This window comes from Oryx dammah, unplaced genomic scaffold, assembly GCF_014754425.2.
Source record: "Oryx dammah isolate SB20612 unplaced genomic scaffold, SCBI_Odam_1.1 HiC_scaffold_14, whole genome shotgun sequence".
In the NCBI taxonomy this organism is placed as follows: domain Eukaryota; kingdom Metazoa; phylum Chordata; class Mammalia; order Artiodactyla; family Bovidae; genus Oryx; species Oryx dammah.
The window spans coordinates 21476284-21494844 of NW_024070198.1; the positions used below are offsets into that span (position 1 = coordinate 21476284).

Genomic DNA, 18561 nt, shown 5'->3' on the forward strand with positions numbered 1-18561 from the left:
TAGGTTTGTTATTCCTAGAGTTTCATATAAGTAGAAACATAAAGTATATACTCTTTTTGTGTCTTATTTCTTTCATTCAGCATGTTTTTGAGATACATCCTTGTCATTTGGTATATGTGTAGTTTGCTCCTTTTATCATTTATCATTCCTTTGTCCCCTTCATGGATCACAGCCTTGTCCTGATGAAGGGGCTTGCGTAATTCAGTGAAACTATGAGCCACGCCATGCAGGGACACCCAAGACTGATGGGTCAGAGTGAAGAGTTCTGACAAAACATCTCCTCTGGAGGAGGAAATGGCAACCCCACTCCAGTATTCTTGCCTGAAGAACCCCATGGGCAGCACAAAAAGGCAAAAAGATATGACACCAGAAGATGAGCCCCCCAGGAAAGTTGTCCAATATATTACTGGGGAAGAGCAGAGGGCAATTATTAATAGCTCCAGAAAGAATGAAGTGGCTGGATGAAAACGGAAATGACGCTCAGTTGTGGATGTAGCTGGTGGTGGAGGTATCTGGTGGTAAAAGTAAAGTCTGATGCTGTAAAGAGCAGTATTGCAAAGGAACCTGGAATGTTAGGTCCATGAATCAAGGTAAATTGGACGTGGTCAAGCAGGAGATGGCATGATTGAACACTAACATCTTTAGGAATCAGTGAACTATAATGAAAGCTGAGCGCCGAAGAATTGATGCTTTTGAACTGTGGTTTTGGAGAAGACTCTTGAGAGTCCCTTGGACTGCAAGGAGATGAAACTAGTCAATCCTAAAGGAAATCAGTCCTGAATATTAATTGAAAGGATTGATGCTGAAGCTGAAGCTTCAAAACTTGGGCCACCTGATGCAAAGAGCTGACTCATTAGAAAAGACCCTGATGCTGGGAAAGATTGAAGGCAGGAGGAGGAGGGGATGACAGAGGATGAGATGGTTGGATGGCATCACCGACTCAATGGACATGGGTTTGAGCAAGCTCTGGGAGTTGGTGACAGACTGGGAAGCCTGGCGTGCTGCAGTCCATGGGGGTCACAGAGAGTCGGACACAACTGAGCAACTGAACTGAATTGAACTGAGCTATAATGGATGGGAATGGGCAAATTTAATTCAGATGACCAGTATATCTATTACTGTGGGCAAGAATCTTTTAGAAGAAATGGAGTAACCCTCATAGTCAACAAAAGAGTCTGAAATGCAGTACTTGGGTGCAGCCACAAAAGCGACAGAATGATCTCAGAGTTGTTTCCAAGACAAACCATTCAACATTATAGTAATCCCCAAGTCTATGCCTCAACCTCTGATGCTGAAGAAACTGAAGCTGACTGATTCTACGAAGACATAGAACACTGTCTAGAACTAACACACACACACAAAATAAGATGTCCTTTTGATCCCTGGGGATTGGAATGTAAAAGTAGGAAGTCAAGAGATACCCAGAGTAACAGGCAAGTTAGGCCTTGGAGTACAAAATGAAGCAGGGCAAAGGCCAACAGAGTTTTGTTAAGAGAACATACTGGTTAGAGCAAATACCCTTTTCCAACAACAAAAGAAATGCCTGTACACATGGACGTCAGTAGAGTTAGTACCAAAATCAGAATGATTATATTCTTTGCAGCAGAAGATGGAGAAGCTCTATTCAGTCAGCAAAAACAATACCTGGAACTGACTGTGACTCAGATCATGAGCTCCTTACTGCAGAATTCAGGCTTAAATTGAAGGAAGTAGGGAAAACCACTAAGCCTTTCAGGTATGACCTAAATTAAATCCTTTATGATTATACAGTGGAGGTGACGAATAGATTCATGGGATTAGATATGGCAACCCACTCCAGTGTTCTTGCCTGGAGAATCCCAAGGACGGGGGAGCCTGGTGGGCTGCCGTCTATGGGGTCGCACAGAGTCGGACACAACTGAAGTGACTTAGCAGCAGATGTGGTAGACAGAGTGCCTGAAGAACTGTGGACGAAGGTTCATAATATTGTACAGGAGGCAGTGACCAAAACTATCCCAGACAAAAAGAAGTGCAAGAAAGCGAAGTGGTTGTCTCAGGAGGCTTTACAAATAGCTGAGGAAAGTAGAGAAGTAAAAGGCAAGAGAGAAAGGGAAAGATACACTCAACTGAATGCGGAGTTCCAGAGAGTAGCAGGGAGAGATAAGAAGGACTTCTTAAATGAATAAAGCAAAGAAATAGAGGAAAACAGTAGAATAGGAAAGACTATAGATCTCTTTGAGAAAACTGGAGGTATCAAGGGAACATTTCATGCAAGAATGGGCATGATAAAGATAGAAATGGTAAGGACCTAACAGAAACAGAAGACATTAAGAAGAGGTAGTAAGAATACACAGAACTATACAAAAAATGTCTTAATGGCCCAGGTAACCACAGTTGTGTGGTCACTTACCTAGAACTGGACATCCTGGATTGTGAAGTCAAGTGGGCTGTGGGAAGCATTACTATGAGCAAAGCTAGTGGAGGTGACAGAATTCTAGCTGAGCTATTTAAGATCCTAAAAGATGATGCTGTTGAAGTGTTGTACTTTTATGTCAACAACTTTGGAAAACTCAGCAGTGGCCACAGGACTGGAAAAAGTCAGTTTTCATTCCAGTCCCAAAGAAGGGCATTGCCAGAGAATGTTGGCAGAGAATTGTGTGGCATTACCACACAGTTGTTCTCATTTCACATGCTAGCAATGTCATGCTGAAAATTCTTCAAGCTAGGCTTCAACAGTATGTGAACCAAGGACTTCCAGATATTCAAGCTGGATTTAGAAAAGGCAGAGGGACCAGAGATCAAATTTCCAACATTTGTTGGATAATAGAAAAAGCAAGGGAATTCCAGAAAAACATCTACTTCTGCTTCATTTACTACACTAAAGCCTTTGACTGTGTGGATCACAACAAACTGTGGAAAATTCTTAAAGAGATAGGGATACCAGACCACCTTACCTGCCTTCTGAGAAACTTGTATGGAGGTCAAGAAGCAAGAGTTAGAACCACTCTTTGCCACATCAACTGTGAAAATGAAGACCATTCTCAGCAATCAGACTGTCGACATCCCAGAAAATGTTGACATTACCTTGAAGGGACGGACAGTTATTGTGAAGGGCCCCAGCAGCACCCTGCAGAGGGACTTCAATCACATCAATTTAGAGCTCAGTCTCCTTGGAAAGAAAAAGAAGAGAATCCATGTTGACAAACGGTGGGGTAACAGAAGGGAACTGGCCACTGTTTGCACAATCTGTAGTCACGTACAGAACATGATCAAGGGTGTTGCACTGGGCTTCCGTTACAAGATGAGGTCGGTGTATGCCCACTTCCCCATCGACCTTGTTGTTCAGGAGAATGGTTCTCTTTTGGAAATCCAAAATTTGGGCGGTGAAAAATACATACGCAGGGTTTGAATGAGGTCAGGGGTTGTCTATTCAGTATCTCAAGCCCAGAAAGATGAGTTGATTCTTGAAGGAAATGACATTGAACTTGTGTCAAATTCAGCTGCTTTGATTCAGCAAGCCACCACAGTTAAAAACAAGGATATCAGAAAATTTTTGGATGGTATCTATGTTTCTGAAAAAGGAACAGTTCAGCAGGCTGATGAATAAGAGCTCAGTGATCCTGCTGCAGAAACCACAAGATGGCAGACAGTTCTGTGGACTCAGTTGTGATATTTTAAAGAGGCAATAAAAATTCTTGATTTGAAAAAAAAAAAAAAAAAGAGAACCAGATGTGGAACAACTGACTGGTTCCAAATTGGGAAAAGAGGACATCAAAGCTGTATATTGTCACCGTACTTATTTAACTTATATGCAGAGTACATCATGTGAAATGCCAGGCTAGATGAAGCTCAAGCTAGAATCAAGACTGACGGGAGAAATAGCAATAACTTCAGATATGCAGATGATACCACCCTAATGGCAGAAAGTGAAGAGGACCTAAAGAGCCTCTTGATGAAGGTGAAAAAAGAGAGTGAAAAAGCAGGCTTAAAACTCAACATTCAGAATACTGGCATCCAGTCCCATCACTTTCTGGTAAATAGATGGGAAAACAATGGAAATAGTGACAGACTTTTATTTTCTTGGGCTTCAAAATCACTGCGGACAGTGACTGCAACTATGAAATTAGAAGATGCTTGCTCCTTGGAAGAAAAGCTGTGAGAAACCTAGACAGTGTATTAAAAAGCAGAGACATTACTTTGCTGACAAAGGTCCATATCGTCAAAGTTATGGTTTTTCCAGTAGTCATGTACAGATGTGAGAGTTGGACCATAAAGAAAGCAGAGCACTGAAGAATTGATGCTTTTAAACTGTGGTGTTGGAGAAGACTCTTGAGAGTCCCTTGGACAGCAAAGAGATCAAACCAGTCAGTCCTAAAGGAATCAACCCTGAATATTCATTGGAAGGACCGATGCTGAAGCTGATGCAAAGAGCCGACTCATTGGAAAAGACCCTGATGCTGGGATAGGTTGAAGGCAGGAGGAGAAGGGGACAACAGAGGATGAGATGGTTGAATGGCATCACTGATTCAATGGACATTCAGTTCAGTTCAGTTCAGTCGCTCAGTCGTGTCTGACTCTTTGCGACATGAGTTAGAGCAAACTCCAGGAGACAGTGAAGGACAGGGAAGCTTGCTCCAGTTCTTGGGGTTGCAGAGAGTTAGACACAACTGAGCGACTGAACAACAGCAGCAGCAACACGTATGTTGTCAGATTCATTCCTGAGAATTACACGTTTTTTGATGCTACTGTAAATTGCATAGGCAGTTTTTTTAAATATATATATTTTAATGAAATTAGTATAGTGGCTACCCTTAGAGGGCTAGTGACTTGAAAAAAGGAGCACAGGGCAGAGTTTGTAACTAAGGCACTAGTTACAGTATGCTCACCTTGTGGAAATTCATCAAGCTGTACACTTAAGATTATGTACTTTTATGTATATTATATATTATACTTAATTAAAAATTAAAATAGAAAAGATCTACTACCCAGTGAAATAGAATGATATATTTTCAAAAAAGAGAAAGAAAGCATAACTCCAGCAGTGTCATAAATTCATGAAGATTGTCGACTTACTGAGCACTTTACTCTGTGCCATGTGGTGAGCTAAGCATGCTTTTCTTAGATTATTTTGATCTTCACAAAATCCCAATGGAATAGATTCTGTAATTAGCCCCATTTTACGGATGAGTGAAACAGAGACTCAGAGAAAAATCAAGTTATTTATTCTATGTCACATAACTGGTAATTGAGGAGCTAAATTGAAGCCAGGTCTTTCTACTCTAAGGCCAGTGCTCTTAAAATAATGTGGTATGGTGTAGTGGTAAAGGGTAACTCATTTGAACTGATGATGGCTCTAAGGTATATGTCTTTCTGCCTGCAATGAAATACTCTGTTTTGAGGGGCGGTGACTAGAGTATATTACCAGTGGACAGTTTGAAAATACATGAACTCTCAGTTTATGCTTCATTTCTAATAGTGTTTTAACTCCCATTTATGATTGAATCATTGAAAATATGAGACAGTCTTGACTGAACTTTAACTCCTGCAGTGGGATAATCAATTTGTGAAATCCTTCAGCACTTCTATCTGTTAATAGTCTAATAGCCACTGATCAAAGCATGAATCCCATTATTTTAGTAATATCTGATTTGTTTACAGTATAAACAGAACACTTTCATTACCTTTCTGATTATTGTTCTCTGTGACTGACATTTCTGGTCTTTATCCAGGATACAGTACTCTGGCATCCAACTCCTTTAAAAGACAAATATATAAAAGATGATGAGAAGTTTTGGTTGTTGGAATGAAAAGTGGTGTTTGATCAAGCTTGCAAACCCACCTGTTTATTAGCTTTCAAACTCTTACTCCATATTTCACAAGTTTTCCTTTTCTGAGATGTACACGAATAGCCTACACAAAACAGCCCAGAAGTCCCCCAATGCCTGCTTCCAACAAGGTTCTTATTAATCATTTTTGGTCTTATATCATAGATGAAAATGGTATTTATGTGAGAAAACATCCAGCTCTGTCTACACCAGGGCTTGCTGTTCATAGTGTCTGTTCCTTCTGTATAAATAGAATGGCTCATGCCATTCCTTTTTTAAAAAACTGTTTTTCTATTTATTTGGCTGGGCTGGGCCTTCGTTGTGGCACTCAAAGATCTTCAATCTTTGTTGCAGTGTATAGTATCTTTAGTTGTGGCATGGGAACTCTTGGTTGCAACATGTTGTATCTAGTTCCCTGACCAGGGATCAAACCTGGGCCCCTTGCATTGGGAATGTGGAGTCTTAACCACTTAACCACCAGGGAGATCCTGCTAATGCCATTCTTGAAAATATAGAACTATCACAATATTGTTAACTGGCTGCATCCCAATTTAAAAAAAAAAAGTTTTTTAAATAAATAAATTTAAAAATAAAACAGATGCTACAGGAGATGTTTATTTAAGCACAGACAGACAGCTTCTAGAATCTGTGGTGGTTCTTTGTGGTTTATTAAAATGTATCAGTAATATAATCTAGATCCCCCCAAAAAGGAAATATACTTTCATCTCTGTATTGAGAATCATTTGTAAAGAGGCCTACATGTAGGAGTTAACCTGTAGAAATTAAACCAAGGCTGTGCCTTTAATAGCAGAAGTTGATTATCCAAATTTGGTACAGTTTGATGGCACATTCAATATGGCAAGAACTCCATAGTAACTCAGGTCTTCTTGCCTCATTGGGACTTCTTCAGACAAATATGCCAAAGATCCATCAAGTTAGTTTGAAAAGTATAAGTACCTAGCTGTACCTGCCACTTTGTGGTTATCCTCTAAAGAAAATCAACTTTCTTTAGAGTAGCAAAATTTTCAGTTGATTTCTGAATCTTCTCCTAGTGTTCCCCAGCTTCAAACTTGAATATAATCTTTGTCTCTCCCCCCACCCCAACCTCATACCCTATATATCCAGTTGATCAGCAAATTCACTTGACTCTGCCTTCAAAATATACATTGAATCCCAGTTATTTCTCACCACATCTATAGCTACCACATAGTCCAAAAGATTGTTGTCTCTTCCATGGACTACTGTGAAGTAGCCAGGTAATTAATTAGTCTCCTGATTTCTATTCATGTCCTCTACAGCCTGTTCTCCACATAGCAATGATCCTTTTAAAAGATTTCAGATCATATAATGCTCAGGCTTCTAGGTGCTTCTCCATGTGATCTCTTCCTGCATAGCTTCTCATCCTCTCCAGGAGAATAGCCGCAGTTTTTTACATAATGGCTCAAGGGTCTAAGGCAGAGTAAGCAGAAGTTGCCTAAGCCCAGAAGTCCCAGAATGTTACTTTCTCCTCATTCTTTTAGTCAAAGCCCAGATTCAAAGGCTGGGACAAACTACTGAGGAGAAACAGAATTCATGTTCAGGGAGGAATGGAGTCCTTTGTAACCAAATCGTTACATTGTGGTTTTTTTAAGTGCTACATAACAAATGACCACAAACTTAACAATTTAAAATAATACCTGTTCATTAGCTCATTGTTCTCTAGGTCAGAAATCTGATATAGCAAGACTGGGTTCTCTGCTCTGAGTATCACAAGGCTGAAATCAGTGTGTTGGTCTGAGCTTTCTCATTTAGGGAAAGAAATTTCAGCTCGTTGTCGGCAAATTCAGCTACTTGCCTTTGCAGGATTGAGGTCACCATTTTCTTAGTTTTTAGTTTGCTAACCCTACTATAATGTGAGTTACTGGTGGTAGAAACTGTGTTATTTTTGTTAAGTGTTGTATTCCTAGCACCTGGGACAGTGTTTAGAACATTATAGATGCTCAATTAATATTTATTGAATGAACCAGTTAATATTAAAGACTTTATGGCATATAATTTTGATGACAACAGGATTTGGGAGGAGTGGGGAAAAGAAAAGGGTATATTGAGCACTGATGTTATTTAAGCTTTATCTCTAAAGGTACCGGGGTCTCAAATTATTCATTGGCTTTTCTTTGCATGGAGGATTTCTTACTTAACTATTAAAAAATAAGTTGTGAGTAAGTAATTGTATAAATGCACAGTAACGAGTATATACAAGAAAAAGCCAATTAGCTTTTTTGCTTGCTAGTCATAACATGCTTTCATTGGTTTTCATCTATATATCTCCAAATGTTTTCCTATGAACTTTTGGAAATGGATGCCTTGTCATCCAACAGTATTCCTGATTTACCAATTTACTGTGGTTATTTCTGTGGCTTTTTCCATATAATTGCTGTTTGCAAACATCCAGTTACTAATAAAATAACAGAGTGAGCTCCATCAAACAGACAAACATAACATAGCATGCCAGACTGGAAAATCATATAATTTCCCTTATTTCAATACTGACTGTTATATGTTTCTTTCAATCCACCTCTTCTGCAGACAAAACTTGCCAATGGCACGTCCAGTATGATTGTGCCCAAGCAGCGGAAACTCTCAGCAAGCTATGAGAAGGAGAAGGAACTGTGTGTCAAATATTTTGAGCAGTGGTCAGAATCCGATCAAGTGGAATTTGTGGAACATCTTATATCCCAAATGTGTCATTACCAACATGGGCACATAAACTCATATCTTAAACCTATGTTGCAGAGGGATTTCATAACTGCTCTGCCAGGTATGTGTACAGGTGTTTGTAAGGCGTTAATTTGCTTGAAAGATATGTTACACTAGTAATCATACTGAATCTTCAGTTCTGTTTCTCATTAAAAAATCTTTGTTGGCTTGATTTTTATGAACTATTTTAATAGTACCTTCTTGGGATATAAGTACAAAAAAATCCAACTCTTTAAAGAGACTCCTTTTTCCCCTCTCTTCTCCCTGTCTCTATTCACCCTATTTTTACTCACATGTAGGTTTAAATAACATCTTTTCTGAGGTATTATCTGGTTTGAGATGTGTCTTTTAGAGTGTCTTAGTTTTAAGGTATGTTAACATATTTGAATTTCTTTGGGAATTTATCAACAGAATATTTACTTTGTATGAGTGAATAAGAAGCATTTTTTATCAAATATTTTAGAAAGAAGTGTATCTCAGGAGCCTTGTTGTGATATTAAGTATGTAAATTCCAGGTTTTACAATCTCACTGCTCAGTAACTAAATAGCTGTTACAAACTATTGCATATTTTTTATTGTATGTGTTTTTAAATGTATTTGTGCATACACACACACACACACACACACACACACATGCTTAATGGTGATCTGGGATACTCCGTAGGCATCAGTATTTGGGGAAAATGATGTATCAGGAAAATATAAGGTTCTCACCCATGTTAAAAGTCTGTTTTTTTTTTTAAAGTAGTACAAAAATGAGTGAATTTCTAAAATATAGTCTATCTTTTTTTTTTCAGTTGCATCCTGATTGTAGCACTTACTGGAACTTTAGAAAATTCAAAAATGTTTAAAAAGTAAAAACATTTTCCAGAACCCTGCCATTCAGAGAGAACTACTAGTGTGTTCTTAATATTTTTCCTAGGTGTATATATTTCCCTCATAAGTGTTTGCAACATTTTTATTCTTACTATATTCTCTTAATGTGTTTTCCTAAGTGTTGGTTCTTTTAAAAAACAAATTTTTATAGTCATGTATATTATTTATGATGGTTGAAACACATTTAAACCCTTTATTGAGCAGTTCAGTTCAGTCACTCAGTCGTGTCTGACTCTGCGACCCCATGAACCACAGCACGCCAGGCCTCCCTGTCCATCACCAGCTCCCGCAGTCCACCCAAACCCATGTCCGTTGAGTTGGTGATGCCATCCAACTATCTCATCCTCTGTCATCCCCTTCTTCTTCCCCCCTCAATCCTTCCCAGCATCAGGGTCTTTTCCAGTGAGTCAGCTCTTTGCACCAGGTGGCCAAAGTATTGGAGTATCAGTTTCAACATCGGTCCTTCCAATGAACACCCAGACTGATCTCCTTTAGGATGGACTGGTTGGATCTCCTTGCAGTCCAACAGATTCTCAAGAGTCTTCTCCAACACCACAGTTCAAAAGCATCATTCTTCTGCACTCAGCTTTCTTTATAGTCCAACTCTCACATCCATACATGACCACTGGAAAAACCAATAGCCTTGACTAGACGGACCTTTGTTAACAAAGTAATGTCTCTACTTTTTAATATGCTGTGTAGGTTGGTCATAACTTTCCTTCCAATGAGTAAGCGTCTTTTAATTTCATGGCTGCAGTCACCATCTGCAGTGATCTTGGAGCCCAGAAAAATAAAGTCAGCCACTGTTTCCATTGTTTCCCCATCTATTTGCCATGAAGTGATGGGACCTGATGCCTTGATCTTAGTTTTCTGAATGTTGAGCTTTAAGCCAACTTTTTCACTCTCCTCTTTCACTTTCATCAAGAGGCTTTTTAGTTCCTTTTCACTTTCTGTCATAAGGGTGGTGTCATCTGCATATCTGAGGTTATTGATATTTCTCCCAGCATATTTCTCCCAGCAATCTTGATTCCAGCTTGTGCTTCATCCAGCCCAGCGTTTCTCATGATGTACTCTGCATATAAGTTAAATAAGCAGGGTGACAATATACAGCCTTGATGTACTCCTTTTCCAATTTGGAACCAGTCTGTTGTTCCATGTCCAGTTCTAACTGTTGCTTCCTGACCTGCATACAGATTTCTCAAAATGCAGGTCAGATAGTCTGGAATTCCCATCTCTTTCAGAATTTTCCACAGTTTATAGTGATCCACACAGTCAAAGGCTTTGGCATAGTCAATAAAGCAGACATAGATGTTTTTCTGGAACTCTCTTGCTTTTTCCATGATCCAGCGGATGTTGGCAATTTGATCTCTGGTTCCTCTGCCTTTTCTAAAACCAGCTCGAACGTCTGGAAGTTCACAGTTCACGTATTGCTGAAGCCTGGCTTGGAGAATTTTGAGCATTCCTTTACTAGCATGTGAGATGAGTGCAATTGTGCGGTAGTTTGAGCATTCTTTGGGATTGGAATGAAAACTGACCTTTTCCAATCCTGTGGCCACTGCTGAGTTTTCCAAATTTGCTGGCATATTGAGTGCAGCACTTTCACAGCATCATCTTCCAGGATTTGAAATAGCTCCACTGATCACCTCCACTAGCTTTGTTCGTAGTGATGCTTTTAATGCCTACTTGACTTCACATTCCAGGATGTCTGGCTCTAGGTGAGTGATCATACCATCATGATTATCCGGGTCGTGAAGATCTTTTTTGTACAGTTCTTCTTTTTATTCCTGCCGCCTTTTCTTAATATCTTCTGCTTCTTTCAGGTCCCTACCATTTCTGTCCTTTATTGAGCCCATCTTTGCATGAAATGTTCCCTTGGTATCTCTAATTTTCTTGAAGAGATCTCTAGTGTTTCCCATTCTGTTGTTTTCCTCTGTTTCTTTGCATTGATCGCTGAGGAAGGCTTTTTTTATCTCTTCTTGCTATTCTTTGCAACTCTGCATTCAAATGGGTATATCTTTCCTTTTCTCCTTTGCTTTTTGCTTCTCTTCTTTTCACAGCTATTTGTAAGGTCTCCTCAGACAGCCATTTTGCTTTTTTGCATTTCTTTTTCTTGGAAATGGTCTTGATTCCTGTCTTCTGTACAATGTCACGAACCTCCGTCCATAGTTCATCAGGCACTCTGTCTATCAGATCTAGTCCCTAAAATCTATTCTCACTTCCACTGTATAGTCATAAGGGATCTGATTTAGATCATACCCGAATGGTCTAGTGGTTTTCCCTACTTTCTTCAGTTTCAGTCTGAATTTGGCAATAAGGAGTTTATGATCTGAGCCACAGTCAGCTCCTGGTCTTGTTTTTGCTGACTGTATAGAGCTTCTCCATCTTTGGCTGCAAAGAATGTAATCAATCTGATTTCAGAGCATTTAGGTAGTTTAAAATGTTTTTTCCATTATAAACTATGCTATGGTGGTATTCTTAAAATGTTTTTTCCATTATAAACTATGCTATGGTGGTATTCTTGCCTGGAGAATCCCAGGGACAGAGGAACCTAGTGGGCTGCTGTCTATGGGGTCGCACAGTGTTGGACATGACTGAAGCAACTTAGCATGCATGCATGCATTGGAGAAGGAAATGGCAACCCACTCCAGTATTCTTGCCTGGAGAATCCCAGGGACAGAGAAGCCTGTGGGCTGCCGTCTATGGGGTCACAGAAAGTCGAACGCAACTGAAGCGACCTAGCAGCAACAGCAACAGTAGTGGACATTCTTATTCATCTTTTGGGCATCCTAGGAAAAAAAAATACCAGAAGTGGGATTCCTATATTAAAGAATTATGAACATTTTTAAGGCTTCTAATACATGTGCTAAACTATCCTCTAAGAAAACTATACCAACTTAAACCCTCTCTCAGACTACATTTTCCCACTTTGTTTAATCTTTGCCAGTTACATCTTTTTAAAAATTTGTTTTTCCAAAATTGGAATTTAAATTGCCCTTTAAAATAAAAGAAATGCCTATTTATATCTTTGAAATAAACATTTTTAAGCTGAATTTGTACTTATATCTTTTGTTAAATAGAATAGATTTCTGCCCATTCTTCACTCATTGGATTTTATTTTGGCCATAGGCAAGCAGTTTTCTTTGTGCAATCTGTGTGTACCTCATTATTGTGCTCTTCCCAATCACTGAGACATGTTACAATCTCTAGCATATACCACTAAGAATTGAACAGGAGATGATTAGACTTGTGTATTCTTTGCCTAATACTGATCTCTGATGTATATCTGCTGACCACTTTATAAGATACTAAATCATCAGTCTAATGCTTTATGGGCACTTTAACTTATGAACCTACACCATCTGGCTACATTTAGTAAACCAAACTACTTCAAAAAATGCCTATAATCCATTAATGTAATGGGTTTGTTTGGAGTGTTAGGTGAAATTACTTCCAAAGACTTATTATAGGGACATAGTGAAAGATCAGGAGCAATTTGATGCTAGCCACTAAAAACACAGGAATGCATTTTGGGAACTTCTGATAGTATAGAAAAGTTCAATATAAAGATGGAGAAATTGAACCATTACTATATTTTGTATGATGAACTAATTTTTATATCTTTAATTGGCTTATAGTCATGTTTCTTTAATAAGAATTAGGTGATGAATGCCTCCATCTGCTTGTGCTTAAATATGAGCATGTGATACCAGCCAAACAAGATCCATTTAATGCTTTCTTTTCCAGATCTGTTGAAGAATGTGACTGACATCCATATAATTTTTATAATTAAAATAATGTTTAAGCACATTTAGATTGTTGCTAATGGCGTCCAAATGTATCTTTCTATGATTCAGGGGAAAGAAACAAAATGAAATGTGATATTATCTCTCTTGCTTGTTAAGTTTGTGCCTAAGGTAATCAGAGTATCAAGGAATCTTTCTGCACTATTTAAGTCTTTAGCAAATCTCTGATATGTTACCTTAAAGAGAAATGACTCTGAATATTTTTTGTCTCACTGTGAATTAGAACAGCAGCCAAAAGGTCTATTAATATGAACATCCTATTTTATGGGATCTGTTCCTCTGACGCCCCGGTATAGATTTGGGTGATAGACAATTTTAATTGGGAAGCCCACCCAGTTTACACAATCCAAGATCTGCTTCCCCTGTTTTTCTCTGTATATCCTACAAAAACTGTCTCTGAAATTCTAAGTTGTCTATTGGTCTGGGGTGGTTTTTTTTTTTTTTTTTTTTCTTTTTCATTTTTGGCCAACTGTCATTTAGGCTTTATAGCAGCAACTGTTCTCAAATATACTTTTTAATCATCTAAAATTAAACTCGAACTTGAATATACCTCTCAGTCATTCCTCTTGGGATGTTCCTATACCAACCTGTATTTTCTTTTTCTCTCCTTTCTGCATGCCCAGAATTCTATAGTCCAGAACATTCTGACTTAGTGCCTCTCCCACAGTACATTTAAAGGATATTTCTTTTACTGAACAGCTTTGGAACTGCAGCAGTAATAGAAACAGAATGAGAAATGGACCTAATATAAAGAATTGGGGTAGAGATGGGGGGGTCTGAATCACAGAGTTTGAGATGCCATCCATAGAACATCCCCTAGTGCTGAAATCCATATAGATAGATGTGAATTGTTTTCTGGAATCCTTTTTATTTTTAATGTCTTGGGGGGTTTGCTGGTTGTTAGTTTTCACTTCCTTATCTAAAGGAAGATGGAAAATACTGTTCATTTCTGTAACCTTATAGAAAAATTATTGACACTCATTTTAGCCAAGTCTGTTTGAAAAAGAAACTGGACCACACTAGGGACAGTGATGTGCCTTCATAGTGGAATAAATGCTATTCCTGTTTAAAGGACTTTCTGTTTTAAAAAAAAAAAAATCATTCACCACCATCCATGTCTTTTTTTTTTTCATTGCCTCCTCTCCCCACCAAAAGCTCGGGGTTTAGATCACATTGCTGAGAACATCCTGTCATACTTGGATGCCAGATCACTATGTGCTGCTGAACTTGTGTGCAAAGAATGGTACCGAGTGACATCTGATGGCATGTTATGGAAGAAGCTCATTGAAAGAATGGTCAGGACAGATTCTCTGTGGAGAGGCCTGGCAGAACGAAGAGGCTGGTGAGCCTTTTAACATTCTTACTCTTTAGAGAGCTACAGGATCTGGCCTTTCACTCTATGGAATACAGTGTTATTGGGAACCAGCAAGACCACTTATCTTTTGATACACTGATTTTGCTCTTTTATAGCAAAAAGTGTTAAATAGTTGTTCATGTACTTGGCAGTTTTTCTTTTGACCAGTCAGTCACTCATAAGTGATATAATAATGTGTTAATGCTGCTTTGCAAAAAACGGTTAAAAAAAAAAACTACCAGCCCTCCTCTTTATTTTCTTTTTTCAGATTTTTTTGCCTTTAGCCTTTGCCTGTGGTGTTCTATCAACTTTGTAATCAAAATTATTTTTATGCCCAACTAGAATAAGAACTCAAGCCTTCAGAAAGAGAAGATATTGGAATTTAGTATAAATCATTGTTTCTTTTTAAGACTCTTAAATTTTCTCAAGATTTTTTACTGCTTAATCCTGAATCCTGTAAGACATTATGTAGTTACCAGCTTGAGAGCAACAGAATTCACCAGTTTTGTTCTTGTTCTTTTAATGTAATGGTACCATTTCTTTAGAACTTCTGGAAGATGTCTTCTATATATAATTTTCTCTTGGATGATTCTCTATAATGTCATTTTTAAAAAGTTGGGTGTGAATACTTCATAAATAAAATAAAGGTGGTAACATATTAACTATTTTAGCTGATAGTGATGCACCAGCAGGCATGTGTATGCTCAGTGATATCCTGAGCAATTAATTTCATGAGTTGTTTATCTTGGATCATGAAGAGATACAGAACAGTTAAGAATGGAGGATCAGCTTTTCTTAACAATTTTTCATAAAAGTGTAGTTGGCTCCCTTTTTTTGCATCTTTTAAATTCATTAATGTACAATAAATATAATGACCTCCAAATATTATACCAAGTAATTCAAGAGATTTCTGTCATTCTGGCTATTAGAAGGTTTTTAAAATTTCCCCCAAATTCAATTAAATTAGGAAGCAAATACCAGGGAATTTTTGGCTATAAAAAATTGCATAAATGAAAATATATTATTATTTCTCCTTCCCAAGTATGTTTCCCTTACTTTCACTTATTTCACTATATGGAAGAATGGAAACCTTATCTTTGATAACTTATTTCATACTTTGGAAATAAATTATATTGTATAATAAAGTAAAAGACTATATAGGTATATGGCATTCAAAGTCCATCATTTTCTTAAGCATGTCAGGACTAGCCTTAGAAATAGAGGAGCCAGTTGCTTACTTGGGAAAATTTTAGGGCAACTAGGAATATTCTTCTACCCTTCAGGGGGTGGGGGAAAGAAAAGAAAATCTCCAAATAACTCCTGACCCAAAATTTCACTTGTAGAGATGTATTCTCATAGCTTATAAAGGTTTTGTTCCTGTTAAAATGTACTTTGTTCCCATTTGGACTGTAAATGACAATAAACTTTTATCAGATGTTGGGACTTTACAGTCTCTTTTTGAAGTCAGGGAGAGTAAGAAGTAGATGGGCAAATCTTGATAGATATATATGAACATACCAAAGATAAAAAGCTCCAGAATTATGCTTGGGGTTAATTAAACCCTAAAAGAGGGTTTAAACCCTTAAAGAGGATTAGTTACACAAAAGAAAAAAAAAAGATCATTGAATAGGTGGCTTCTTGGCCTTTTAAAAGGGTATGTGAAGGTATAGCTGAGAAATAATTTAGGATCAGCACTAATTATCACTCTTTCTCCTATCTCTTCAACCACAGAAACCCATTCCTGCTCTTTTGAGTATCCTTTAGAGTTCTGACTGTATTCCTTTGTCTTTGGCCATATATATCACCTTAGCTTGATATAGATCCCTGAGATTTCAAATATTTGTTCACCCCATGAAGACTGCCTCTATTATCCCCTTGACAGTATGTGGCTGCTTATGTTTACGTGTTGCCTTTCTTCCTGTGTTAGTAGTTCTTCCTCACTTTGGAAAACAATAGTCTGTAATCACTTTTTCATTTTTCTCTTGCAAGTTGTCTAAGCCTCCTTTGTCAATAAAGCCTTTTTGTTATACTGCCTCTCCCCAAATGCTGTCTTTGAAAACTTCTTCCATTTCCTTCAACCAAAAATAAATAAATACAGTTTTCTAAAAAAGCTTTGAGTTTAATTTCTACTCTACAGTTGTATTTTATATCTAGATAAATTTGACAGCCTGCCCCTAGGACATGAACTCTTATTTTCTCTCTTGAATAATACTGAAGATGCTCTCTCCGCTTAGTAATGGTAACTCTTAAAAGTGTAATAAAAGACCACTTGGGATAAGTCCATTTTCTTAATCAGCAGATCACATTTTATGATAACATTCTGAATTTAATATTTAGCATTTATCATGTTCTCACACACTTAAAAGTACTAGGCATTTCACATAGAAGTAGTCCCTGTTGTCAGAGAGCTTCCATTGTGAAAGGTTTTGACTTATAAAATAGATATAGACTGAACAACCAGTTTTCAACACTTAGCCATCCTTTTTTGTAGCACCTTTAACTTGAAGAAAGTCAGATACTTTAGCATGGCAAGATAAATACAGCGAGATAGAAAATGAGATCAGGGGTTTACAGGATTTCTCTTTCCTGAGAATGTAGAGATAGTTTCATTGTATATTTTAAAAAAAATCCTGGGGTCCCTGTATGCAATTGCCAGAGGTTAAAAAGAAGATAAGAATGAGGAATGGTGAGCTTTGAGAGACAATACAGTAGTTAAGAGTGTGACCTCTGAACTCAGACTTAGATTCAAATCCTAGGTCTTCTCACTAGCTGTGTGACCTTGGACAAGTTGCTTAGCTTCCCTGATTTCTTCACCTGCCAAATGAATATAGTTATTCTTAACCTCATTCAATGTCGACATTGAAACTATTAAATTGTAATTATTAACCAGATTTTTTGGGGGGTGCGGGGGGACCTTGCTATGGCAGTTTATGAGATCTTAGTTCCCTGCCCAGGGATTGAACTTGGGCCCCTGGCAGTGGAAGTGCTGAGTCCTAACCACTAGACCACCAAGGAGTTCCCTAATAACCAGATTTAGGACCTCTTCATTCAAAATTTGTTTGCCTACAGTGTATTTATAGAATAATTATTGTTTAGAAAACTGTATCTTTAAGCCCGAATTATTTCCAAATGTGTCTTGTTGGTCCCTTTCTTTGTTTTGGTGTATCATGCTTCTTGCTCCTATTATAGTCCCTTTAAAAAGACAGTTATTTTAGCCTCTCTGCTGTGGATTTCTCTTTCTGTATCAACACAGAAGTCAGAGCCAGCTACCTTCCTGATAGGAAATTTTCTCAACTAATTTTCAAGGTGTATAATAGGAAGAGGGCAGGGGAGAAGTGCTCCTGGAGACATTGAACAATTAATTATATTGTAATGGAGCTATAGAGGGAGGCGTGGATGACTGGCCCAGAGAAAACATGATTTCTCTGGTGCCAGGATTACACTCAGAGGCATTTCTGCCTGTCTCCACTTTGCAAGGCACAGTGCCAGTGAGAACAGCAGTTAGTACACCCATAGTGGGGTTTACTAGCTTCCACACCGTGTTTGGTGGGTTCTTAACTTCAGGATGAGGAATTAAATTTTTTGCCCAGCAGGAAGTGATTGCCATTTACTGATTTTTTTTTTTGTAGCAAAGATCTAGCTTGGGATATGAGTATTCCAGAGATGTGCTGTCATAAGGAAGGAGATGCTAACAAATGTTGCTCACTGGAGTCAAGGAAAGGCAGTAAAATCCATGTATGTATGTACATAGCCAGGAACACACCTGTGAAAGTCGATTTTGTGCCTTAGACTTGACAGCACAGTGCTCTCAGGCATTTCTCTTTTTTTTTTTTCCTGCTTTCATACTTGCTGCTGGACACTCCTGTGATCCCTTTGTTTTCTGTTGAAATCGCTCCTTTTAAAGCATACCAGCAGCCTGGGTGCCTGAGTCGCCAATACACCTTTCCGCATATAACTGGAGACTGGTAAAAGTTAACTCTGTGACAGA

The 18561-nt window shown here is 38.1% G+C and overlaps 1 protein-coding gene and 1 pseudogene across 4 annotated transcripts in view; both read left to right on the forward strand.

Moving 5' to 3' along the window:
• The window catches only part of BTRC (beta-transducin repeat containing E3 ubiquitin protein ligase), a 183004-nt gene that overhangs the window by 146087 nt on the left and 18356 nt on the right, over positions 1-18561 (forward strand). For all 4 annotated transcript variants that reach the window (XM_040254223.1, XM_040254222.1, XM_040254224.1 and 1 more), the window contains 2 exons: positions 8370-8601; positions 14375-14561. In XM_040254223.1, coding sequence (XP_040110157.1) covers positions 8370-8601; positions 14375-14561 — 419 coding nt within the window. The remainder of the gene's footprint in view (positions 1-8369; positions 8602-14374; positions 14562-18561) is intronic.
• LOC120873543 lies at positions 2920-3620 on the forward strand (annotated as a pseudogene).